Source organism: Nyctibius grandis, chromosome 8 (assembly GCF_013368605.1).
Source record: "Nyctibius grandis isolate bNycGra1 chromosome 8, bNycGra1.pri, whole genome shotgun sequence".
NCBI classification, from domain to species: domain Eukaryota; kingdom Metazoa; phylum Chordata; class Aves; order Nyctibiiformes; family Nyctibiidae; genus Nyctibius; species Nyctibius grandis.
This window is the reverse complement of record NC_090665.1, coordinates 38,869,127-38,889,603: the sequence shown is the minus strand read 5'-3', so window position 1 is coordinate 38,889,603 and position 20,477 is coordinate 38,869,127. Positions and strand designations below refer to the sequence as shown.

The window sequence follows — 20,477 nt, the reverse complement described above, 5'->3', positions numbered from 1 at the left end:
AGTTACAGGAAAAGGGAGCCAGGCTCTTTGGGGAGGCGTCCAGCAAACGGGGACAGGCACCCGATGCAAGTTGCATCACGGGAAATTCCATCTAGATACTAGGAAACATTTTTTTCCCCTGTGAGCATGGCAAAATACTATGGGAGCCCAGAGAGGCTGTGGGATCTCCGTCCCCCACAATACTCAGACCTGGTCTGGCCCCAGCCTGGTCCCCCCTGATGTTCCCCCACCTTCATAGCCTGGGATGCAGGGTAGATCCCCGGGACTGGGGTGACAGCCCTCACCCCCTCGGGAGCGGGATTTCCCCCTCCCTCAGCACTCTCATCTGGTGAGTTCCTGCAAAGCACGGGGCTGCAGCCGCTGAGGAGCAGGAGGGAGAAGCTGGCTGGTCCCTCAGCTGAGCCGGAAAAGGAAGCACCAGCATCAGCACCAGCACCAGCACCAGCACCAGGGAGGCCAATCTGCCCCAGGGGATGGCTGTGGATGTGCAGAGGGGCAGCTGCAAATCTGGGCAGAGCTGCCTGGAGGGAGAGATAAAAGGACCCGGATCCCTCCAGATTAAAGAAGCACTTAGATCTGGGATGGTGTATAAAATGCTGGTGCTGGAAGGTACCCCCGGGAGGCTGGATCCAGCCCATGGAGGCTCAGGGAGCCCTCTGAAATGTCCTGCAATGGGGCTCTTGGCTCAGCTGCTGCCCCGGAGAGAGGGCAGTGGGGAAGGCTTTACCCCAAGCAGGGTGTTAACAGGCTCCAGCCCGTGGGTGCCAGCCTGGGGCTGTGTGACCAAGCCCAGGGCACCCCGAGGGGCAACTCCCCTACCCCCAGGCCAGCGCGCTGCCGGCACCTCCCTTCCCGCAAGGGCCTGAACGGCCGTTTCCTGCGTCCCACTCCAGCAGCTGGGATTTGGCTGGCCCTGCTTCCCTCCCTGCTCCGTCCCATCCCAGCCCTGCTCCCCAGCAGCAATCCCTGCTGCATGCTTTGTTGCTGCAGCATTTGCTGCACAGGACAAGGTGCTGGCACCCCAGACCCACTGCTCAAGAGGCAACGCCCGCAGCAGGACAGGGCAGGTCCCACTGCCAGGAACCCACCCTCTGCCAGGGTTTGTGGGTCTGTGAGAGACCCAAGCAGGGCACATGGGACGTGGGCGATGGGTCTGTGCCAAAGGGAGCTGCTGCTCTCCCACTTGGGGCTGGAGCTGAGATGTGGGAGCAGCACCTGAGGTGCCAGTTTTCAGCCATGAGCGAGGGGTGAAATCAAGGGAAGAAACTCTTGAAGCCTGATGCCTTCTCAAATATCGGTGCATCCCTCAGGATACCACGGGTGGCCCAAGGAAGCCTGAAGCAACCCAGCACTTTTATTACCGGTGTGCTGAGCTTGCCAGGCCTCTGAGGCACTGCAGATAAGCAGAACGTAGGGTGTCTTAGCACTCTGCACCCCGAGCAAGGCTGAAGAGCAGCCACCAGAGCCCTGCCCCACTGCGGTCACCCCAGTAGGCTCCCATACCACACCAGCACTCAGGCCAGGTCCCATCTCACCCATCTCCCACCAGTACCGAAGCAAAACGCTGTCGGTACCACGCTGCATGCCTCAGTTTACCCAGTTCACACCGTGGTGAGCACGCTTGCACTTTCAGGGTGTGGAAACACAGCTCCCCTCTCCAGCACTGCTTTTCCTGTGGGCTGTGGTGCTCGTGTCTGACTCTGCTCCTCCTTCCCAGCCCAGGACTTGTGCGGGATGGAAGGAAGTCATAAGGGGTCCAGCAATGGAGAGAGAAGCTGGTCCCTTTGGTCCCCATCCTCAAGCACGCCCACCCAGCATCCTCTCCCTAGTGGGGCTGGGAGTCGCACCATGCATGGAGGTGGGGACCAGCCAGGCAGAGCCCTCTCCCCCTCCCAGGAGGGAGGGGAACTCAGCAGAGTCCAGCCTGGCCCCTCTCCAGGACCTTGGGGGGCTGGTGCTGGAGTACGGAGGGGGCTGGAGGGACATATGGCTTGTGGGGGGCCAGGGGAGGGTGGAGATTGGGGGAAACTGGGAAGGGACATCTGGGAGATGGAGAGGGGAGGGATAGGGAAGGGATGGGGGGTCTGTGGTTTATGGTGGAGGGGCACCGTGCGATTAGTCAATCGCCGGGGGGGGGGGCGGGGTCAGGCGTATTTTGTGGGGTGCCAGGGCACAGTGCGGCTGGAGGCTCCATGGCTGGTGGGAGCCCAGCAAGGGGACGGAGCACAGGGGGCTGAAGGGAGCCCACGACCCGCGGGGGTGGGCAGCGGGCCCGGGCCGGGGCGGGGCCGCCCCGCGGTGAGGCGGAGCCGGCGGGGAGCGCGGCGGGGCGCGCGGCGGGGCGCGGAGCGGCCCGCAGGATGAGGCGGGCGGCGGCAGGTGAGGCCGGGCAGGGCACCCCGGGGGGGAGGACGGGACGAGCACAGCCCCGGGGGGGACTCGCTGCCCGCGGGCACCCGGCAGGAGCAGCGGGACGTCGGGTGTGACAGCCCCGGGCTGGCGGGGGCGGGAGGTGGCTCCGGAGGGGCTGCGGGGACCCGGGTCCCTTCCCGGGCGGGGGGGGGGGGGGGAGAACCGGGGGTCACCCCCCCGCCAGGGCGGGCTGGAGCAAGGGGAGAGCTGGTCCTGCCGGGGGGTCACCCGTCCCCTCTGCTCTCCCCCGCAGGCGCTGGGCTGGGGACCGTGCCCCTCTGGGGCAGCCCTCCTGCTCGCTGCCGGCCTGGCCCTCGACGCAGCACCGCATCGCTGCAACTGCACCGAGCCCGTGGACTTCCAGGCTTTCCGGGAGGCTCCGCTCCCCGAGAGCTGCTGCCTCAATTTCACCAGCTCCAACATCACCCACCTGGACTGGGGTGTGCTGGTAGGGGTGCGGGGGCTGCGGGAGCTCTACCTCTCGCACTGCAGTATCACGGATATCAGCAACGCGCAGGGAGTCCCCCTTGCCTTGGAGATCTTGCACTTAAGTCACAACCTGCTGGAAAGTCTCCCTGGAAGCTTTCTGGAAGATGCTCCTAATTTGAGGGTCCTTTATCTGGACAGCAACCAGCTCCAGGAGCTGCCCAAGTCCTTCCTGAAAGCATCGACCCAGGTCCAGGAGGTCTACCTGGGCTTCAATGCCCTGACCTTCCTGCCTGCCAGCCTCCTGAAGCCGTCTCTGCTCCAGCTCCAGCTCTCCAACAACAGCTGGGACTGCAGCTGTGCTTTGCTCAGCAACCTGGAGGGTTGGCCCAGCCTGGCCACTGAGGTTATCTGCCACACGCCAGAGCGGTACCATGGCGTGGACCTCCAGAGCATCCCCCGGGATGAGCTGTGCCGCTCGCACAGCCTCACCGCCCTCTTCATCTGCCTGCCCCCTCTCCTCATCCTTGCCAGCATCACCTGGTGCTTCTGCAGGCGGAAGAGAAAGACCAACTACAGCCTTCAAAGCAGGTCCCAGAGCCACCCGGCCATAGCAGAGAGGGGCAACACGCCAGTGCCTGTGGAGCCCCACCACTATGTCCCCTACGAGCTGCCTGCTGCTCCCTCTGAGACCGAGAAGGTGCTGCTGGGGAGCCAGCTCCTGCTCCAGCCCTCCGCAGACCTGCTGGAGAGCAGCAGAGACCTCTACGAGGAGGTGGAGATCCAGGTGGGATCCCCCAGCAGTTCCCAGGTGCCAACCCATGAAGGGCGGGGGAGTGTGGGCCTGGGCAGGCAGTGGGACACCCCAGCACCGAGGGCAGAGGAGCGGGGGGACAGCGAGCCAGAGGTGGACACCGTCAGTGTGAGCGAAGTCCTGAAGGACTCTGCCGACCGGGAGAAGATCTACATGAATCAGTCGACCAACTATTACAACCTGGTACCTGGCATTGAGCTGGAGGACTTGGACAACCTGGAGTATGAGAACATCGACCTGCACTGATGCCAGGGCTCGGGCTGTGTCTGGGAGACGCCAGGAGGGTGGCAGGGGCTGGGCAGTAGTGAAAGCCGGCAGAGCAGGAGAGGCACGAGCTGTCCTGCCATGGCTTAAGGTGGCTGTTTGCAAAGCTGCACCCCCCAGATTCCCATCCCTTCCCCTGCACTACCATGTGAACCCCTTGCTTGCCATGTGCTGCAGCTGGGCAGGGGGTGTGAGGGTGCTTCAGGCACTGGGGACCCTGATGCAGGCTGGCAGTGCCGGAGGAACGATGTGGAGAGGAGGTGGGGGCTGGTTTTGGGGACCAGGTGACAATACTGTGTGTGCCAGATCCACCGATCTGGGCCTCCATCCTCTCTTGCTGGAGCCAGATGGCATCTGGCATGGACCTGTTGCTCCCCAGCCCACAGAAAAGGGGGTCTGGGGACATGAAACGGGGCTGGCTCTGCCTGCATGGTCTGCAGAGGGTGTCACGTGTGGATGGGGTACCCTGGGCTTGTCAGGGGGAGTCTGAGGTGGCCCTGCCTGCTGCCCACCCCACATCCCACCGTGTCCCACCACGTGGCATGGGGGCTTGAAACAGCCGGTGCATGTGTGCTGCTGCATGCACGAGTGTGTGTGCACATGTGTGTGCAGAGACTGTGTACGGGTGGGTGTGAGCGGGTGTGCGAGGTGCATGCATGCACACACACACACACACACACATAGGGAGGCACTGGAGGGGCCCCTTGCAGCTTTCCCTGCCCGAGGTGCTTCCAAGCCCTGTAGGATCCATCTCTCAATAAAAAATAAATCATTTTACTCCTGGCACCGTGGCTCCATCCCTGTGTCTGTGTGGTTTGGGGTGGTGGGGAGCCAACCGACGGGACGTGGAGGAGTGCAGGATTGGGGGGTTCGCTCCTACCCCATCTCCCCTCCCGTGCCCCGGGTGATGCCCCAGCGTGGGTCTCATCCAGCAGCCCCGGGCTGCTTTGCTGGCCTGGTGGAGCAGAGCTGGGCACTGGCTGCAGGTGAGTGGAGCCTCTGCCTTGCACCGTGATTTACAGCCCCGCTGGGGAAGGTGCCACCCTGCTGTTTACAGCGCGGTTCCTAGACGGGGCAGGGACTTGCGGGGCTCCTGGGAACAGGGCAAAGGCTTGGGCTGCTGTAAATCACCCCCCTGCACAGGCACCCCCCGGCAAGCCTCACCCATGGGTGCTCCAGCCCTTCTCCGGGGACAGGGGGACACAGACACCCTTGAGTCCTGTCCCCTCTGCCCAGGGGGACATTTCCCAGGCTGGAAGCCCCAGCAGCCGCCCCGCTCTGCACTGGAACCGTGCTGGGCCTGGGCCGGGCGCTGTGCCCGGGCAGGAAGGGAGGGAGCCGGGCAGGGCAGGACGCGGTGCTCCGGCCGGCGAAGGAAGCGAGGTTTCCTGCGGAGCACGGCGTGGCCTCCGGCAGCCCATGGTGGGACGAGCCACGGGCCCGGCAGCGCTCAGCCCCAGTCCCAGCGTGGGTCGGGGACGAGGACGGGATGATTTCCCTGCATGTCCCCCTGTTGCTCACGGATTTCCCACTGTTTTATTTCCCACTGGAATTTTTCCCTTCCTGCTCCCTCCCGGGCCCTGGGAAAGTGGCCCGGTGACAGCCTTCAATATGCCTCCATCGCCCCTGCCAGGTACTGCAGCCAGGGCATCTGGGCGTGCCCCAGCTCATGCCCTCCCCAAGCCCCCCCGGGGACACGGAGGGACCAGGGACCGGGAGCTGCTGCAGTGCCGAGGCCGGACAGGCAGGGCTCAGCCCGCTGTCCCCAGGGGCTGCAGCCTGGCCCATGGCCGCAGGCGCTGCCTGTTGCTGGCAGCGAGGACTTGGGCAGTGACGGGCACGTTTTTCCACCCGTGCTCCAGAAATATCCCACAGCCCTCCCTGGGTGCTGGCTCTGCCTGTGCACCCCGGGGTCCAGTTCCCATGGCTGCCAGGAGCGATGCAAACCTCCGTCCTTTCCCCTCCTTCCCACGGAGCCTAAATCCAGCCACCGTGGCTGCAAAGGGGAACGACCCAAACCCCTCACTGGGTCCTGCCCAGCCCTGATTCCGGCACCCGCAGCCTCCACCAAAATCTCCGTCCGTGGCTGGTGGCAGGGAGGTGTGACCGATCCGCAGTTCCTTGTTCCCTGCCCCTGACAGCCCCAATCCATCACGGGGAGGGCTCGGCTGCGCGGGCCCATGCTGGGGTATTTAGGGGGAAGAGGCACTGGCGGGACGGGGGGGTGCAGGCAGGGAGCAGGCAATGGCTGTGGCAGGCGTGGGACGGGCAGGGTGGCCACGGGGGTGATTCTGCTGATGGGCCGTAGCGCTTGGCGTGGGAGCGAGTGCGTGTCCCCAGGCCCCACAGCCTGGACGGCAGCGGGAACCCCAGTTCTCTTCCGTTTAATCGGCAGCCGGTGCAAAAAGGATTTTTCCCCTGAGGTGCAGGGCTGAGCCGCCATGACTGTCTCCTACACGCTGAAAGTCGCCAACTCCCGTTTTGGAGGCTTCTCCAAGCTGCTCTTCCGCTGGAAAGGCAGCATCTACAAGCTGCTCTACAAGGAGTTCATTGTCTTCGTGGTGCTGTACGCCCTGCTCAGCCTCGTCTACCGGTGAGCGGGGTCGGTGTGTCTCTGCCAGTTGTATCCCTCCCTGGTGACCCACTGGGATGTGCAGAGATGCCCTGTTGGTCATGGACTGGGGTCCCTGCAGGGAGGGGAGAAGCCCAGGGGACTCCCCCAGGGAGGGTGGGAGTGAGCAGGGGAGGGCAAGGAGAAGGGGAATCAGGCAACGGCTTTTTGTGGGGGTCCAAGGCAGCGCCCCAGCCCCACCGCTCACCGCTGACCCCACTGCATGTCCCTGACCCCACTCTGTGTCCCCGACCCTGCTGCGTGTCCCTGACCCCGCTGCATGTCCCTGACCCTGCTGCGTGTCCACTGCAGGCGGCTGCTGACCGAGGAGCAGAAGCGCCTCTATACCAAAGTGGCTCAATACTGCAACCGCTCCACGGACCTCATCCCCATGTCGTTTGTCCTAGGTATGGGTCCCTTCCCTGAACCCAGGAGTGGGGGTCCCCTGCTCCCCCTGGTGCTGGTGCCTTGAGGATGCCACCACTGCCCATCCTGACCCCATGCCAAAACATGCCTTGGACACCACTGGAGGGGGGATGGAGGAGCCTGGCGCCCCAGGGATGGCCCTTGGCTTCCAGACCCATCAAGCGCAGCTGCCTGGCCCTGGGGATGCCAGTGGGAGGCTATGATTTCCCCTGGCCTGCTCTGCACCCTCCTCCCCAGGCCCAGGAAAGGGGCACCTTACCTACAAGAGATGGCTGTCCTGCCCTGTGCCACCTGCGCCCAGGGCAGGGAAGAGCTGGAGACATCCCCACCTCCACCCCGGGAAGGGCAGTCCAAAGGGAAGCACGACGTGCACTTTATCTCCTGGCCACAGAGAAATCTGTCACCCCTGGAAATGTGGCAGCTCTCCTGGCGTGGGCTCATCCTCACCTCAACTGACCACCCGGTCACGCTGAGCCCTGCCACGTGCTATCTCTCGGTGCAGGTTTTTATGTCACCTTGATTGTGAACCGGTGGGTGGGCCCAGTACACCAGCATCCCCCTGCCTGACCAGCTCATGTGCGTCGTCTCCAGCAACGTCCATGGCAAGGACGAGAGGGGCCGGATCCTGCGGCGCACCCTTATCCGCTACGCCAATTCTGTCAGCGGTCCTCATCCTGCGCTCCGTCAGCACAGGGTGCTCAAGCGCTTCCCCACCATGGACCACGTGGTGGAAGCAGGTGAGGAGCTAAACTCTGGGGGGTGATGGTTTGCAATGTGGGGTGAGAGCTGGGGGGTTACGGATGTGTCCCTGTCACTGGGAGGGTGTAACTGGCAGCCAGGGATCCTTGCAAGCATCCCTGCCCGCACATGGGGCGGCAACCTTGCATGGACGTTCACCTCCAAAAAGCCCCACATCCCTTCTGCCCAGAGCCTGTCTCTGGGGGCTGTAGTTTTCACCCTGTACTCCTGCTGGGGAAGGTCCCCAAAAGGTCTTCCCCTCACTGACACGGGGGCCACGGCGCTGAGCCTCTGCCCCGCTGCAGGCTTCATGCGCAGGACGAGCGCAAGAAGTCGAGAGCCTCCACTCCGATTTCAACAAGTACTGGATCCCCTGCGTGTGGTTCACCAACCTGGCGGCCCAGGCCAGGCGGGACGGCTGCATCCGCGACGACGTGGCCCTCCGCGCTGCTCATGGATGTGAGTCGGGTGCCAGATGCCGCGGTGGGGGACCAGGAGTGCGGGGTCGGGGGGGCTTGCACAAAGCCCAGGTCACCTGTCCTTGTCCTCTCTGCCCAGGAGCTGAATCTCTACCGGGCCAAGTGCAGCATGTTGTTCCATTACGACTGGATCAGCATCCCCCTGGTGTACACACAGGTGGGTACCCACGCACCCCATGGGCCCCATGAGCCCAGATCCCAGCTCCTTCCACCCCATAATGGCAGAAGAGCCCTCAGCCTCCTCCCTCCACTCTGATGGGGAGCACTTTACTACCCCTTTGAATCTGGTGCCGTGTCCAGCACGGCCGCTGCTTCACAGCCCTGCAGGGATGTGCAGGAGCCCGGGCAGTGGGGCAGTGGGGTTAAGCCCATGAGAGCATCAGTGACTGGCTGAGCCTCTCACATCCTCGCTGCTCCCATGCTGAGTGTCCCCCTCGGCTTCCACCCTCACCGCTGGATGACCCGTGCTTCTGGCAGGTGGTCACCATCGCTGTCTACTCCTTCTTCGCTTTCTGCCTCATTGGGCGGCAGTTCCTGGAGCCGCTGGAGCCGGGACAGGAGGGGGACCTGGACATGTACATCCCCCTCTCCACCCTCCTCCAGTTCTTCTTCTATGCTGGTTGGCTGAAGGTGAGATATGGCCAGGCAGCTGGGCTTTGCTTTATGGGCTGGGGGTGGCCAGGTGGCCCTGAGCACCCTGCTGGGCTGCAGGGGTGGCTGGCCCAGGGCATGGCACCAGCCACGTCATTGACACATTCTCTGGTCTCAGTGGTCACAGTGGGGCACCATGGAGCTCCAAGTCTGCACATTTCATGTGCCCTATGGGTGGACCGGGGGATGGAGAACCCTGTGGGAAGGTGTCCTCGTCCCTGCTCCCCTGTCTCACCTGTCCCTCTCCCTCCCCAGGTTGCAGAGCAGATAATTAACCCCTTCGGAGAAGATGACGATGACTTTGAGACCAACAAACTGATAGACAGGAACCTGCAGGTGGGTCCTGCCCCAGGCTGACGTTGTGTGGGGCTGCTGCAATCGGGGCACAGGGACATCTCTGCCTCCTGGCAGTGGGACCTGTGCCCTGCCAGCCCCCAGCCCTGCTCCTGGCCACACAGGTCCTTGTCCAAAGTGGGTTCCCATGCAAGGAAGCAGGGCTGCACCTTGTCCCTCCATCCCTGCCCCTCCGTATGTCTGCTCCCCACGGCAGTGTCAGCACCCCTCAAGGGACACGCAGCAGCCTGGCACTGCTGCTCAGCCCCTCACCTCCAAGAAAAGCGTTCAAAAGGGGAAAAACCCCAAATTCAGCCAGGAGATGGGACCGGAGCCTCCCCGACCCCTCGCAGAGCCCAGCCCTACCCCTGCCTGGCTGGCGCTGGGAGCAGCATCTGCAGCCACCAGTCCTGTTCCTGTCCTCGCAAAGCCACCCCATCCCCTGCCTTTGCCAGGTGTCCCTGCTCTCTGTGGATGACATGTACCAGAACCTGCCCCCCGCCGTGAAGGACAAATACTGGAACGAGTCCACGGCTCAGCCCCCCTACACCACGGCCACAGCCGCGGAGACCTTGAAGCCCTCCTTCCTGGGCTCCACCTTTGACATGCGGTGAGTGCGCGGCGCAGCTGGAGAAAAAGAGGGCGAGTGCTTCAGGGTTGCGATAACACAAGGGGGCTTGTCCCCCCTGGGCCCAATTACAGCCAGGAAACAGCAATTCCCCCCCCTCCCGGGAGTGTGTTGCCCAGCCCCTGTGGGGTGGTGGATGAGCTGCTGGGGCAGGGACGTGGCCGCCCAGAGCTGCTCCCTGCTTGCAAATGCATTGGGATGGAGGTGGTGAGTGGTGCTGGGCATCCCTGCGGAGCATGGCAGCCTGTCCCCATCACCCCACTGTGCTCCCTCAGCATGTGCGAGGACACGGAGCAGAACCAGGCAGTGGACGCCTCGCCGAGCATGCCACGCACCCAGACGCCTCTGCTCAGCCGCTTCTTCACTGCCGCATCCCCCGCCATCAGCCTCAAAAACTTCGGCCGGGGCAGCCGAGGTCACCCCCACCTGCGGCGTCCCCGGGCAGACAGTGGCTTCCCCTCACCTTACCCCAAACGGTCTGAGGACCCCGAGTCGGTGGCCTGCATCGAGGAGGAGGAGATGGAGGATGAGGAGAGCCAGGCCACCAAGTCCAGCACGCCTGGCGGTCCCTCGGGGGGAACCCACCCACCGGAGGCCTCCGAAACACGGAGGATGGAGCTGCCGCTGATCCAGGTGAAGGCACCATCCAGCGACAGCATTGGGGCTGACCAGACGGAGGCCTGTGAGCCCTGAGGCTCCCCCCAAAGCACCCCTTTCCTGGGGGCAGAATAGCTGCCCCCACCCCAAGGCACTGCCACCACCAGCCACAAAGCTCCCTGTCCCCAGACACCCGCCTCGGACCCCCTGTCCAGAAGCAGGACATTGGCAGGTCTTCTGCCACTCAGCCCCAAACCAAGATGTGTCCCCAGGTTGATGGGAAGATCCTGGTGGGTTTGGGACTGGGTAGACAGCCTTCAGCACTAGCTGTTAGCCCCAAAACTGCAGGATTCAGCCCACCCGTGTGATGATGCTGCTGACTTGCAGCTGGCCAGGCTCACCTCTTGCTCCTGTGGCCCAGCGCAGGGGACAGGGGACAGCTCAGACCCCAAGCAAGGAATGGGACGAGGGTATTAGTCTTGCAGAAAACCAACACTGTGATGGAAATGTTCCCTCAATATTAATAAAGCTATTGTCAACCTCAGCTTTGAGGTTCTTCCTTGTCGGTGTGAATCATCCCCAGCAGTGTGACAGCAGGGTCACCACATTTATCCAAAAAAGCAGGTGCATTTGGATTTTTGTCAAGGAGTGCACATGTTCTCCTGGGGCAAAAAGGGCACAGCCCCAAGGACTGACACCAGTGATGGTTGTGGGGTATTAGACCAAGAATTACAGCCAAACAACAGAAAGAAAGATGCTTTCAGTCCCCGTAGGATTCCCGCATTCAGATGTGTGTTTCCCCTGAGAATATTAGCAGAGCTGTTAAAAAATTCCCTTTCCTGCAAGCCCCCCTTTCCCAAAGCCACCTTTCCTTTAACGCTCCCTTCTCCTCCCAGCGAGCCAGCCCTGCTCCTCCTCCACTGCCCTCCGGGCCACTGCTGGACCTGTTAAAGCATAACCACGAGGTCATTTTTCTGGGTTGGCCCATGTGCCATGAAAATACCCCAAGGTTAATACTGCGTGGAGCCCAGAGAGCCACTCAACAGCAAGGATCAGCACTCAGGAGGACGAGTGACCTCTCTTGGGTTACGCTGCCGGCTGCTCATTGGGTGAAAAGTAGCTTTTTTTAAACTCAGCCCTTGCACCTACCTGCAGAAGTGGGTAAGGTCCTTAGACCGGGCTTAAACCCAGCCAGACTAAAGCTGTGCTTAACCCCAGCCCCTGCCCATCTCCTGCTGGCTCGGCGCACGGCGTGCTCGCCTCTTCCCAGGCAGGTAAATCCCTGTGTGCATCCACAGGGCTATGCCAAAGCCAGACCAGAAACCATACGTCCTGCGGCCAAGCTGCACAAGGTCCCGCAGCCTGTGCCACCGTGGGAGCCAGATGCCACACGCCCCTGGCCAGCTGCCACCGTCCTGTTCCCATGTCACACCTATGGCACGGCTCCGGTGGGCAATAGATGCCTCTTCCGTTCCCACGGGCTTTTGCCCTTGGCAGCTGCCTTTTCCAAAGCAGTATCTTTATGAGCAGTGTGCGTTGATGAATTAGCCATAACCCTGCTCATCAGGGGCCAGCTTTACAGCTCCTGCTCTGACACCAAGTTGGCACTTGCTCTGTAAGCCTCAGTTTCTCCATCTGTACAAAGTACCCCAGAAACACCCTGAGTCCTGTTTGCACTCTGCAGAGGGCGAGGGGAGAGAAGAAACGCACTCAGAGGAAGCAGCCGTGACGCATCCCTCCCAAGTGCCCTTTATGGCCGCCGCCCCACCTCCCTGGAAAGCAGGCGTTGCTGGAGAGCAGGGAAAGTTTACCCTGATCACTATGGAGAAGGAATGTGCTTGTGCAAACGTCCCGCCCAGCCCAGGTCCCACGGCCAGGGACTCCAGAAGGGTGGCCAGTTGTACCCCACTGGGCACGGCTCTGTTTGCAGTGCCCACGCAAGCGCAGGCCCAAGCTGCGAGGCAGTGCCAACGCACGCCCACCACGGCATAACCACGCTGCTGCCGCCAGCCAGGTAACAGGTACCATCTTCTGATGTTGTTGGCGTGTCTCTCCATTCCACCCTCGGCTCCCTGCCAGCAGGGCAGGATGAGCCCACACTGCCCAGAGCACGAGCCTGCTGGCACTTCCTGCTACCACACACAGCAGCTACAGCAGAGCATCGCAGGGAAAACTTAAAATACCAAGCACAAGCTCTTTGTGGGGCACAGTCTGCATTTTAAGGCACTAAAGACATGGGTCTCATCATAACTCTGCTCCTGGCAAGATGATCACGGATCATCTCCTTCATCTCAGAGCTGGGGCTGTAGGCAGCCTGCCTCGCACTGGAGCTCTCCTACAGATAAATGAGGCTTTTGTAAAAATATAGAAGTGGGGTGAAGTGTGCAGTGTGTCCACTTGGCAAGTGTGACTCTGTTCTGCCCCTACAGCCCCAGGACCAGCCCTTAGTTGGGCTCCCAACATCACCCTAACACCTGCACAAAGCATTTGGCAACTAGAAGCAGAGATCCACCTTTCTTTAAAGACAGCAGCCCCAAGTAATGACATCCTGTGCCCCAAAGCATCCAGAAAAGCTTTTGTTCACTGCAGCTTTCCAATCACCACAAGTGACAGGGCAGAAAGCTGGAGTTTGTACCCAGCTTTTGAAAGGGACAGGCCATGATGACAGCCTGGCCCTTCTGCTAGAAGGAATTCATCTTGCACTGCAATGATACCAAGGAGGTCAGGGAAAGACCAGCTGGTCAATGAACAGTGCAGCCAAGGTTGGTTAAACGAAGATACCGGCCCCTGAAGGCAGTTGTATAACCAGGCAGGAAACACCAAGCAGTGGCAAGAGGGGCTGCTGGCCTGAACCAGGGGATGGGAGCCTGTGTGACCTGGAAGTGGAGGCAGGAGGTACCAGCCGCAGAGGCTGGAGGTGCAGGAAAGAAGTTTTCAGCCAGACTTAACACAGAGTCTAAGAAACACAGCACTGCAGCTGTAGAGCTGAACCCTGGACAGGCCTGAGGCAGTGGGGCCCCTTTCCCATTGACCTCACTCCAAGACCCCAAAGGCAGCATGTGCTGACCTAACACACCCCAGGAAAAGGTGGGGTGCACACCCAGCCAGACCCCAGCAGCTCCCAGAGAGCCACAACTCTTAATGGGGGTGGACATTCGCACTTTCCTCCTGCTCACAGGTTTCCAGTACTGGAAATTCTCCACTTGAGCCAAGTCTGACAGCTCTTTTCCACACCTACTTGCTCCATTAAGTCACTGTCCTAGAACCCAGGGAGATGTTTTAGTTGAGAGCATGCAGGGTCAGAGCTTGCCCGAAGACACAAAAACGCTCAGGCATTCCAGGAGAGATCCTTCTTCCTTCATATTTTACAGGCAGGAGGAGCTACACAAGCCCCCTCCGCCCTGCACACACAAATGAGCACACAAGCCTTTCACTGTAGTACACTCTTGGTTTTATTTGTTCTCTCAGCAGAATAGTTTTTATTCATTTGCCTTTTCTGGCCTTTATCTTCCTCAAGTAGAACTCTAACTCCTTGCCTTCCAACACGTAGCCATCGGCTCGGCCACACTGTCCAGGTCTGGAGGCAATGCAGGCTGCAAGAAGTCATCCAGTTACAGTTAAATAATTCACCACCCCAGTACATACACCCACCAGAAGAAACACTGCACGTACGCTCTGCAAAAGCACGGACCAGCAAGTTACCAGGAGCAGATACACTCGTTTCTGTGCTGGCTTCAGGACCTCCCCCTAAAGTACGTGCTCTTGAACCTGCTCTGCTGCGCTGAGTCCCTAATGAAGTCCTCTTCAGATCTCCAAACTGTCATCGCTCAAGTTCAGTAGCAGAACTGGACAAAGGTCTCATCACCAGAAGACTTCACAACACTCAACTATTCACCAGAACTTGAAACCGGTCAAAGCTGTCGCATGTTGTAGCACATTTTTCTGACACACAGTGCAGCCCATGGGTCTTTGCTCATTTCGCACCTCTCGAGCCCCATTATTTTTCCTCAAAGGCCCAGGAATGATCAGCTCCAGGAGCCTGGCTGGCACATATACCAATTCAAGCTCCAGAAATGCATTTCCCCTTCCTGCCGTAGTGGATATCTCCAGAGAAGATAAAAGAACAAGTTACATTTGAGACCCAGAAGATACTCCTGTAGATACAGAGAACATGCCACTGCTTTCACCCTGCAGTTAGCTTTATCACAGCAAGTAGAACTTTAAATGATCCCAAGACCAAGAATGAGATCTGCTCTGGCACCCTGATTTGTGCCCTGACTCCCTCATTCCCACCCACATTAAGGCTGCCAGGGACTCACCAAGTAGCTTCCTTGCTGGAACTGCTCCTCAAGAATACTTGCTATCTTGGCATTCTTCTTTCGCTCATCATATTTTTTCTGGATCTTCTTTGACGCTTCTTGTTCAAGATTTCCTCCTCTTCAGGAGTCTGGGTAAAAAAAAAAAAAACCCACAAACGACCATAAGTGAAGACAAGGTTAAACATATGGCCACCTTCTGCTAGTGCAGGTGGTCCCTGCTAATACGGAGACCCTTGTTCTCTCAGCACTGCACTGTTTCCCAAGTCATACCGGGCAGAGGTACAAATACTTCAACCTCACAGAACCAGGTGCCGCATTTCATTTTCGAGGTCAAGAAATGTGGTGCTGCTAACCAGAGTCACCGCTGACAACAAAGCACAGTGCCCTAGGGAAGGGCGCTCTGAGACAAATGAAATCGCAAAGGTTTCCTTCATGAATTAATCCTCCTCCAGAAAAGCGAACACTCTTTCTGTCTCCAGACATAATGAGAGCACGCGGGTGTGGTGCAAGGCCTGGCAGACGGGTTACAAGCTCTCCCTGTGCTGCTGAACTGCACAGTGCTCAGGTAAGACGTGCTTTGTTTTTAATGCAAGGAGACAACCTTAAGCTGAGTGCTACACATTAGGCTTTAAACACCTTTCAACAGTCTGGGGTTTGCCTCTTGAAAAAAAAAATTATAGTGATGGGTCTAGATAGTTTAAAGACACTTAAGAACACTTAAAAGCAAGCCGAAATTTAGGTAGCAATCCACAAGCTTCTCATCAAAGCAATCATCCCCCAGCACAAGGACCTGATCTGCAAAGTCTTCCTCAGCATCATAAAATGTCATCGCCCTCCCTTCAGTAGCAGAACTGGACGAAGGTATCATCATTAGAAGACCAAAGAGATCGACAGGCAGGTCCTTGTGCACAAAGGGGTGCAATACCTCAGAGAGAGCTTCGTGGTACTGAACACGCCATTAACAGAGCCAGACTTGTCCTGGGAGCTGGTGGGAATGCAGCCCAGATAACCAGTGTTATCACCGATGGGTACTCAACCCTCTTTCTGGCAGGCACTGTCCACTCCCGACGGCTAACTGCCGCTAGCAGGGCAGACTCAGCTCTGCAAGAAGTCAAAATGTCAGTCTCAGACGTACCAGTTTGGCGCCCTTCTTACGCCCAAGGGGCAAGGCATAGTGGGCTTCGTACCACTGCCGGTACGGGGTGCTGTCAACGAGAACGATGCAATTCTTCACCAGGGTCTTTGTGCGCACCAGTTCGTTGTTGGAAGCGTTGTAGACGACATCAATGATTCTGGTCCTTGCGAGTGCAGCCTTTCAAAAGAAGAGTATGAATTCAAACCTACGGGATCAGACACTGAGAATACAGTCCACAGCATTTCACACATACCCTCAAACCATCTCACGCTCATCAGCCCATCAAATGTCCTCCAGCTTCCCTGGCATCGAATTAAATTTAACCAAGAGATGCAGCTATTTTTCATCAGTCCAACTTTCTGTTGCTAGGACAGAAGCCTACACCTGGAAACTGATTCACCACAGGTGAAAAACTGGGATCTGTGGCCTTGCTGGAACTCACCTCAAACGAGACTAAGCAATGCTAAAAAATAAATTTCTGGATTGGAAGATACCTCAGCAGATGCCAAGTAACATTACACTCAGGGCTCAGTTTCCTATGTACTTCCTAGGGTTACTGAATGAAGCAGTGTGGAACGGCACTGCTCTGCGACATGTATCAGAAACCATTTTTATAGGATGAGGGTTTAGGAGTAAATTGAGAGGGGAAGCTGTTTTCACCCTTTAAGACCCACCTGAATCCAAGTCTTAGCTACTAGATTTGATTAGTTAGCAGTTGCCTGCCCTGGAGACACAGCCCTCCACATATGCAAAAGCCAGGCACAAGATGGGTTCTCTCCTTGTTGCTCATGTACCTCATCCTTGTTCTGCAAGGTATGCTCAGTCCCTTCACTTCTAGGCAGTAATGCCTATGAATGACAGCACTTATCACAGGATGGACAATGCTCTGTCATCACTGAGGAGAAAACATGTCCTTTCTCCCTCATGCCACGCTTGTCACAGAACCTTACTAACAGCTGGCTTTACCATCGTGCTGACTAAACACTGACAGGCCCGGGCTCAACTTACTCGGTTTTCAGCTTGTAATTCAGGGAAAAACCCAACTTGCTCAGGGAAACACTATAGACTCCCCTCTCGCTTCTGTGCTTCCCGGTTTTGCTTAGCAAAGCAGGAGCATGAGTAAACTGCCCATGCTAGGATTTTTCTGAGAAGGCGTGGCCCTAGGACAAAATCCTCAACGCCCTTCTCTCTTGTACAGGACCACCTAACTTTTAGAACTACCCATATTTAGGTTTTTTTTTTCCCCTCAGTAGTTACTCTCCCCAGTAAAAAGGTAACGCGAGCATGTCACTCAGTGTAATTATGACGCTCCAATCACTGTGAACTTAGCAGGCACCCAAGTCTCCTAAGGCCACATAAGGTCAAAGTTATCATCACTACGCATGCTGCTTCAGACCTGGTACTACAAGCTCCACCGTGTTCAAATGCAGCCTACAAATCCACGCTTGTATCATCATTCCTTTATTCTGTGGCACTACCGGGGACCAGCACAGCTGTAAAAGACTTTTCCCTTCCAACACACCAGGCTTACGACGTACTTACATTCCGATCCCCAGGAGAAGTTGCCAACATCCAACCGAAGGGCACGGTACTTCTTATTTCACCACGACCCTCACTGTATGAATTCGGCGTGGGCCAATCTACGGTCAGAAACAAACACCAGGGTGGCGTTGGTGCTGGAATGCTGCACAGCCAATGCAGGCGCCCAGCCAACCCCTAACCTCCAAGGCAATGTGGTCAGTGTAACTATGACAAACCCCAGCATCGGCAGATACCATAAATGACCAAAACGGTCTGTTGCATCTACCTAAGGTGAAAGTTTCATCACTCCAATTGCCTCTTATTGCAAAAATGTGTAATTGCTTTCCACAAGCATAGGGGAAAACAGCACCTTTTAAAGAAGTGGCGACAGGTATTTAATCACTCACAAAACACAGCGTGTATTTAAGCCTCTTAACAACACATGACCAGCAACCCAAGTTTGAAAACACAACTACTGATCACCCTCCCCAAATCACCCACCTTAGTGTTGGCAGGAGGTCGCCCCAACTCATACTTCCTCTTCTTGTGGTAGGGCTTCCTCTTGCCCCCAGTCTTGCGACGCTTATGCCAGTTGTCCCTGGAGATACCTGAATGGAGAGCAGTGTGGTCAGAGCATGGCACAGAGCCCACCTGGCCATAGCAGGGCACGGTTCTGAGTCCTCAGCTCTCCAAGGTTGGTATCCGCACAGTGCACTCAGCCTTATGCAGCAGTCAGAGAAGCTTCATCATTGATACTCAGATCCACCTTGAGCTCCTCCCTTCCAGCAGAGGTGTACAAAGCAGACAGGCTCCCTCCACTGTGTCTGACGGGTGTCCCCTTTGGGAAGCAGCCTCCCAACCTACCTCATGTGCTGGGCACCCTATGGGAAGTGTCCCATCCCAAGCTGCTATGCACCCTATAGGAGACACCCTATGTTATCCTCTGGATCTGGCACATCATCTACAGAAAGAAGCCCCCGTTGCACCCATCTGCTGGTCCCCTGAGAGACACCCCAACACAACCCCCCTTATCCTACGCAGCCTGCTGGGTACCCCATAAGGACTATCTCCCCATCGAGCCCATCCCGTGTTTCCTCTAGAATTCCCCCGCCACCCAGCTAGGTACAGGGCAACTCCCCCCCCCGCCCTTGCTGGGTCCCCTACGAAAGCCGTCCCACCTCATCCGCAGGGTTCCCTGCGGGAAACACACTCCCTCCACACCCCCGAGCACTACGGCCCCAGCACCACCGAGAGCGAGCCCAGCGCTCGGGGCCTGCAGCAAGGCAAGGCAGAGCAGGGCCAGGCCGCCCTCCCGTCGCCATGTTGGGCCTAGGCACCCCCCTCCCGCCAGCAGCTCGGCGCCGCCGCGGCCGCCCCCAATGGCGGGCGATGCGGGCCGGCGGCATCCCCCGCTGTCACCCGGTAAGGGGCAGGGGCGGGCAGCGGCGGCGCGGCGGGCGGATGGCGGCGGATGGCAGCCGGGCCCCGCATCTGCCCCACTCACCCATGATGCGGCACTAGCGCAAAGAGGCGGGGCCGAACCTCACGGGGCGGTTTGGCGGGACGAGCTCTCGCGAGGTAGTGATGTCACCGCGCCGCCAGCGTGGGGCGCGCGCCGGTGCCCGGCGACGCGGCGGCGCGGAGGGGAGGCGGTGGGCGATGGCGGCGCCCGGGCGCGCTCTGCCGGGGCCGAGTCTCAGCGTGTGTCAGCGTTGGGGCCCCTCTGCCGGGGCACCAGCGGCCCCGGGCTCCAGCCCGCGGGCCCGGGAGGGAGGAGAGCATTGCCCGGGGTTTGGCTGTCGCAGCTCTGCCCGTCCTGCCTCGCGGGTCACCTCACCAAACGCCTCCGGGCTGGGCCCAGGGCCCGGCATCCTGCGGCGGGGCCGTACGGGCGCAGCAGCCCCTGCGCTCCCCTGACCACAGCAGCTCTCGGCGCTGCGGGCCCTGCGTGCTTCATTAGCATACGGCTTGTTAGTGGTTTAGTGATTTGCATACCCAGGGTGCACCGCGCACCGGTGGCCCGGTCCCCGTAGCACATTTCGCAGCTCCCGGCGGGCCCCTCGGGTGCGGGCGCGGGGCCGTGCCCGTGTGCGCCGCCGGCGGAGCGGGCCGGGGCAGCGAGAACCGGGCGGGAGGGGGGGGGGAACGGCCGGACAGCCGGAGTCGCTGTGTGCTAAGGAGCGACAGCCGTGGGGTGGTCTGTACGCGGAAGACATTCATGGCTATACTCCGGTTTTTCTTCAAACCGCAAAAATCTTTCGCCTTTTACTAAAGATTTCCGTGGAGAGGAACAGGCACGAGTGTCGATGAATTTTTTGAGGCTCCACTTCGGTGGGGCTGTGTTTTGTGTGGTTAAAAATAGAAGAACAAACAAACATGCTAATGGAAAAGGCTGACGGATGGTTTACGGGAGCCCAACACCTCCAGTGTGTACGCGAGGCTGGAACCTACTGCGGGGCTGGGACCAGCGGCAGAACTGACCCCGCACTTCGAGCCCCCGCAGTGGCGCCCTCGCCCGCCCGTGCCGCCGCCTCATTAGCATGTGTCTCATTACCATTCGTCTGTTTTGCATACCCAGGGTGCACCGCGGCAGGGCTGCCCGGCCCCGCCTATGTCCGCCGCCGCGGCCGGTCCCGGCGGCCGTTCCGAGCTGTTGAGGTCTGCAGGGCTTGTGCGTCCGCGGCGGGGCCCGGCCGGGCCGGGCCGGGCCAGGGGCTGCGGTGGCGGAGCGGGAGAGCGGGGTCCGTCGCCCTGACTTGGGTGTGCGGTGGGCGGGCGGTGTGCCGGGGGCGGAGGGTGATATTATACTGTGGTTTTTTTCAAATCGCACAAATCTTTCGTGTTTTACTAAGATTTCCGTGGAAGGGAACAAGAACGAGTGTCGAAAATTTTTCGAGGCTCCATGTTCGGCGGAACTGCTCCTGTTTCTGGTTGAAAAGCAGATCAATAAAGTTTTTTTCCAAAATCTGTCACCGTTCCATCAGTGCTCCTATTCCCGTTTTTCAGCTCCCAGCCCCACGGTAGCCACGGGGGTGCCGGCAACCCCCTGCTTCGCGCCGGGCCCGACGACGGTTGGGCCCCTGCAGCCCTCCCCGGGGCGGGACCGCCGCCCGCCCCCGCCCT

The 20,477-nt window shown here is 59.3% G+C and overlaps 2 protein-coding genes and 7 non-coding genes across 9 annotated transcripts; 3 read left to right on the top strand and 6 right to left on the bottom strand.

Moving 5' to 3' along the window:
- The first annotated feature begins 6,357 nt into the window (after positions 1-6,357).
- On the top strand, positions 6,358-10,475 carry BEST4 (bestrophin 4). Its single transcript, XM_068406787.1, is given in 13 exon segments — positions 6,358-6,509; positions 6,840-6,934; positions 7,456-7,487; positions 7,489-7,608; positions 7,610-7,640; positions 7,643-7,690; positions 8,010-8,137; positions 8,139-8,150; positions 8,250-8,327; positions 8,648-8,800; positions 9,077-9,157; positions 9,610-9,764; positions 10,058-10,475. Coding segments are annotated over 13 exon segments (1,503 nt in total).
- A 2,531-nt stretch (positions 10,476-13,006) lies between these two features.
- LOC137666902 (small nucleolar RNA SNORA35) lies at positions 13,007-13,136 on the bottom strand. The gene has a single exon (XR_011048718.1). It is a non-coding gene; the product is annotated as a small nucleolar RNA SNORA35 (small nucleolar RNA).
- Positions 13,137-13,807: 671 nt separating this feature from the next.
- RPS8 (ribosomal protein S8) lies at positions 13,808-18,946 on the bottom strand. The gene is given in 9 exon segments (XM_068406291.1): positions 13,808-13,972; positions 14,695-14,790; positions 14,793-14,826; positions 15,834-15,995; positions 15,997-16,010; positions 17,376-17,440; positions 17,442-17,473; positions 17,856-17,962; positions 18,859-18,946. Coding segments are annotated over 9 exon segments (624 nt in total). The 5' UTR covers positions 18,863-18,946; the 3' UTR covers positions 13,808-13,862.
- On the bottom strand, positions 14,179-14,250 carry LOC137666898 (small nucleolar RNA SNORD38). The gene has a single exon (XR_011048714.1). It is a non-coding gene; the product is annotated as a small nucleolar RNA SNORD38 (small nucleolar RNA).
- On the bottom strand, positions 15,503-15,575 carry LOC137666896 (small nucleolar RNA SNORD38). The gene has a single exon (XR_011048713.1). It is a non-coding gene; the product is annotated as a small nucleolar RNA SNORD38 (small nucleolar RNA).
- Positions 17,565-17,668, bottom strand: LOC137666900 (small nucleolar RNA SNORD46). Its single transcript, XR_011048716.1, has one exon. It is a non-coding gene; the product is annotated as a small nucleolar RNA SNORD46 (small nucleolar RNA).
- Positions 18,029-18,113, bottom strand: LOC137666894 (small nucleolar RNA SNORD55/SNORD39). Its single transcript, XR_011048711.1, has one exon. It is a non-coding gene; the product is annotated as a small nucleolar RNA SNORD55/SNORD39 (small nucleolar RNA).
- A 632-nt stretch (positions 18,947-19,578) lies between the features above and the next one.
- On the top strand, positions 19,579-19,693 carry LOC137666909 (U5 spliceosomal RNA). Its single transcript, XR_011048725.1, has one exon. It is a non-coding gene; the product is annotated as a U5 spliceosomal RNA (small nuclear RNA).
- A 465-nt stretch (positions 19,694-20,158) lies between these two features.
- On the top strand, positions 20,159-20,271 carry LOC137666911 (U5 spliceosomal RNA). The gene has a single exon (XR_011048727.1). It is a non-coding gene; the product is annotated as a U5 spliceosomal RNA (small nuclear RNA).
- The last annotated feature ends 206 nt before the right edge of the window (positions 20,272-20,477 follow it).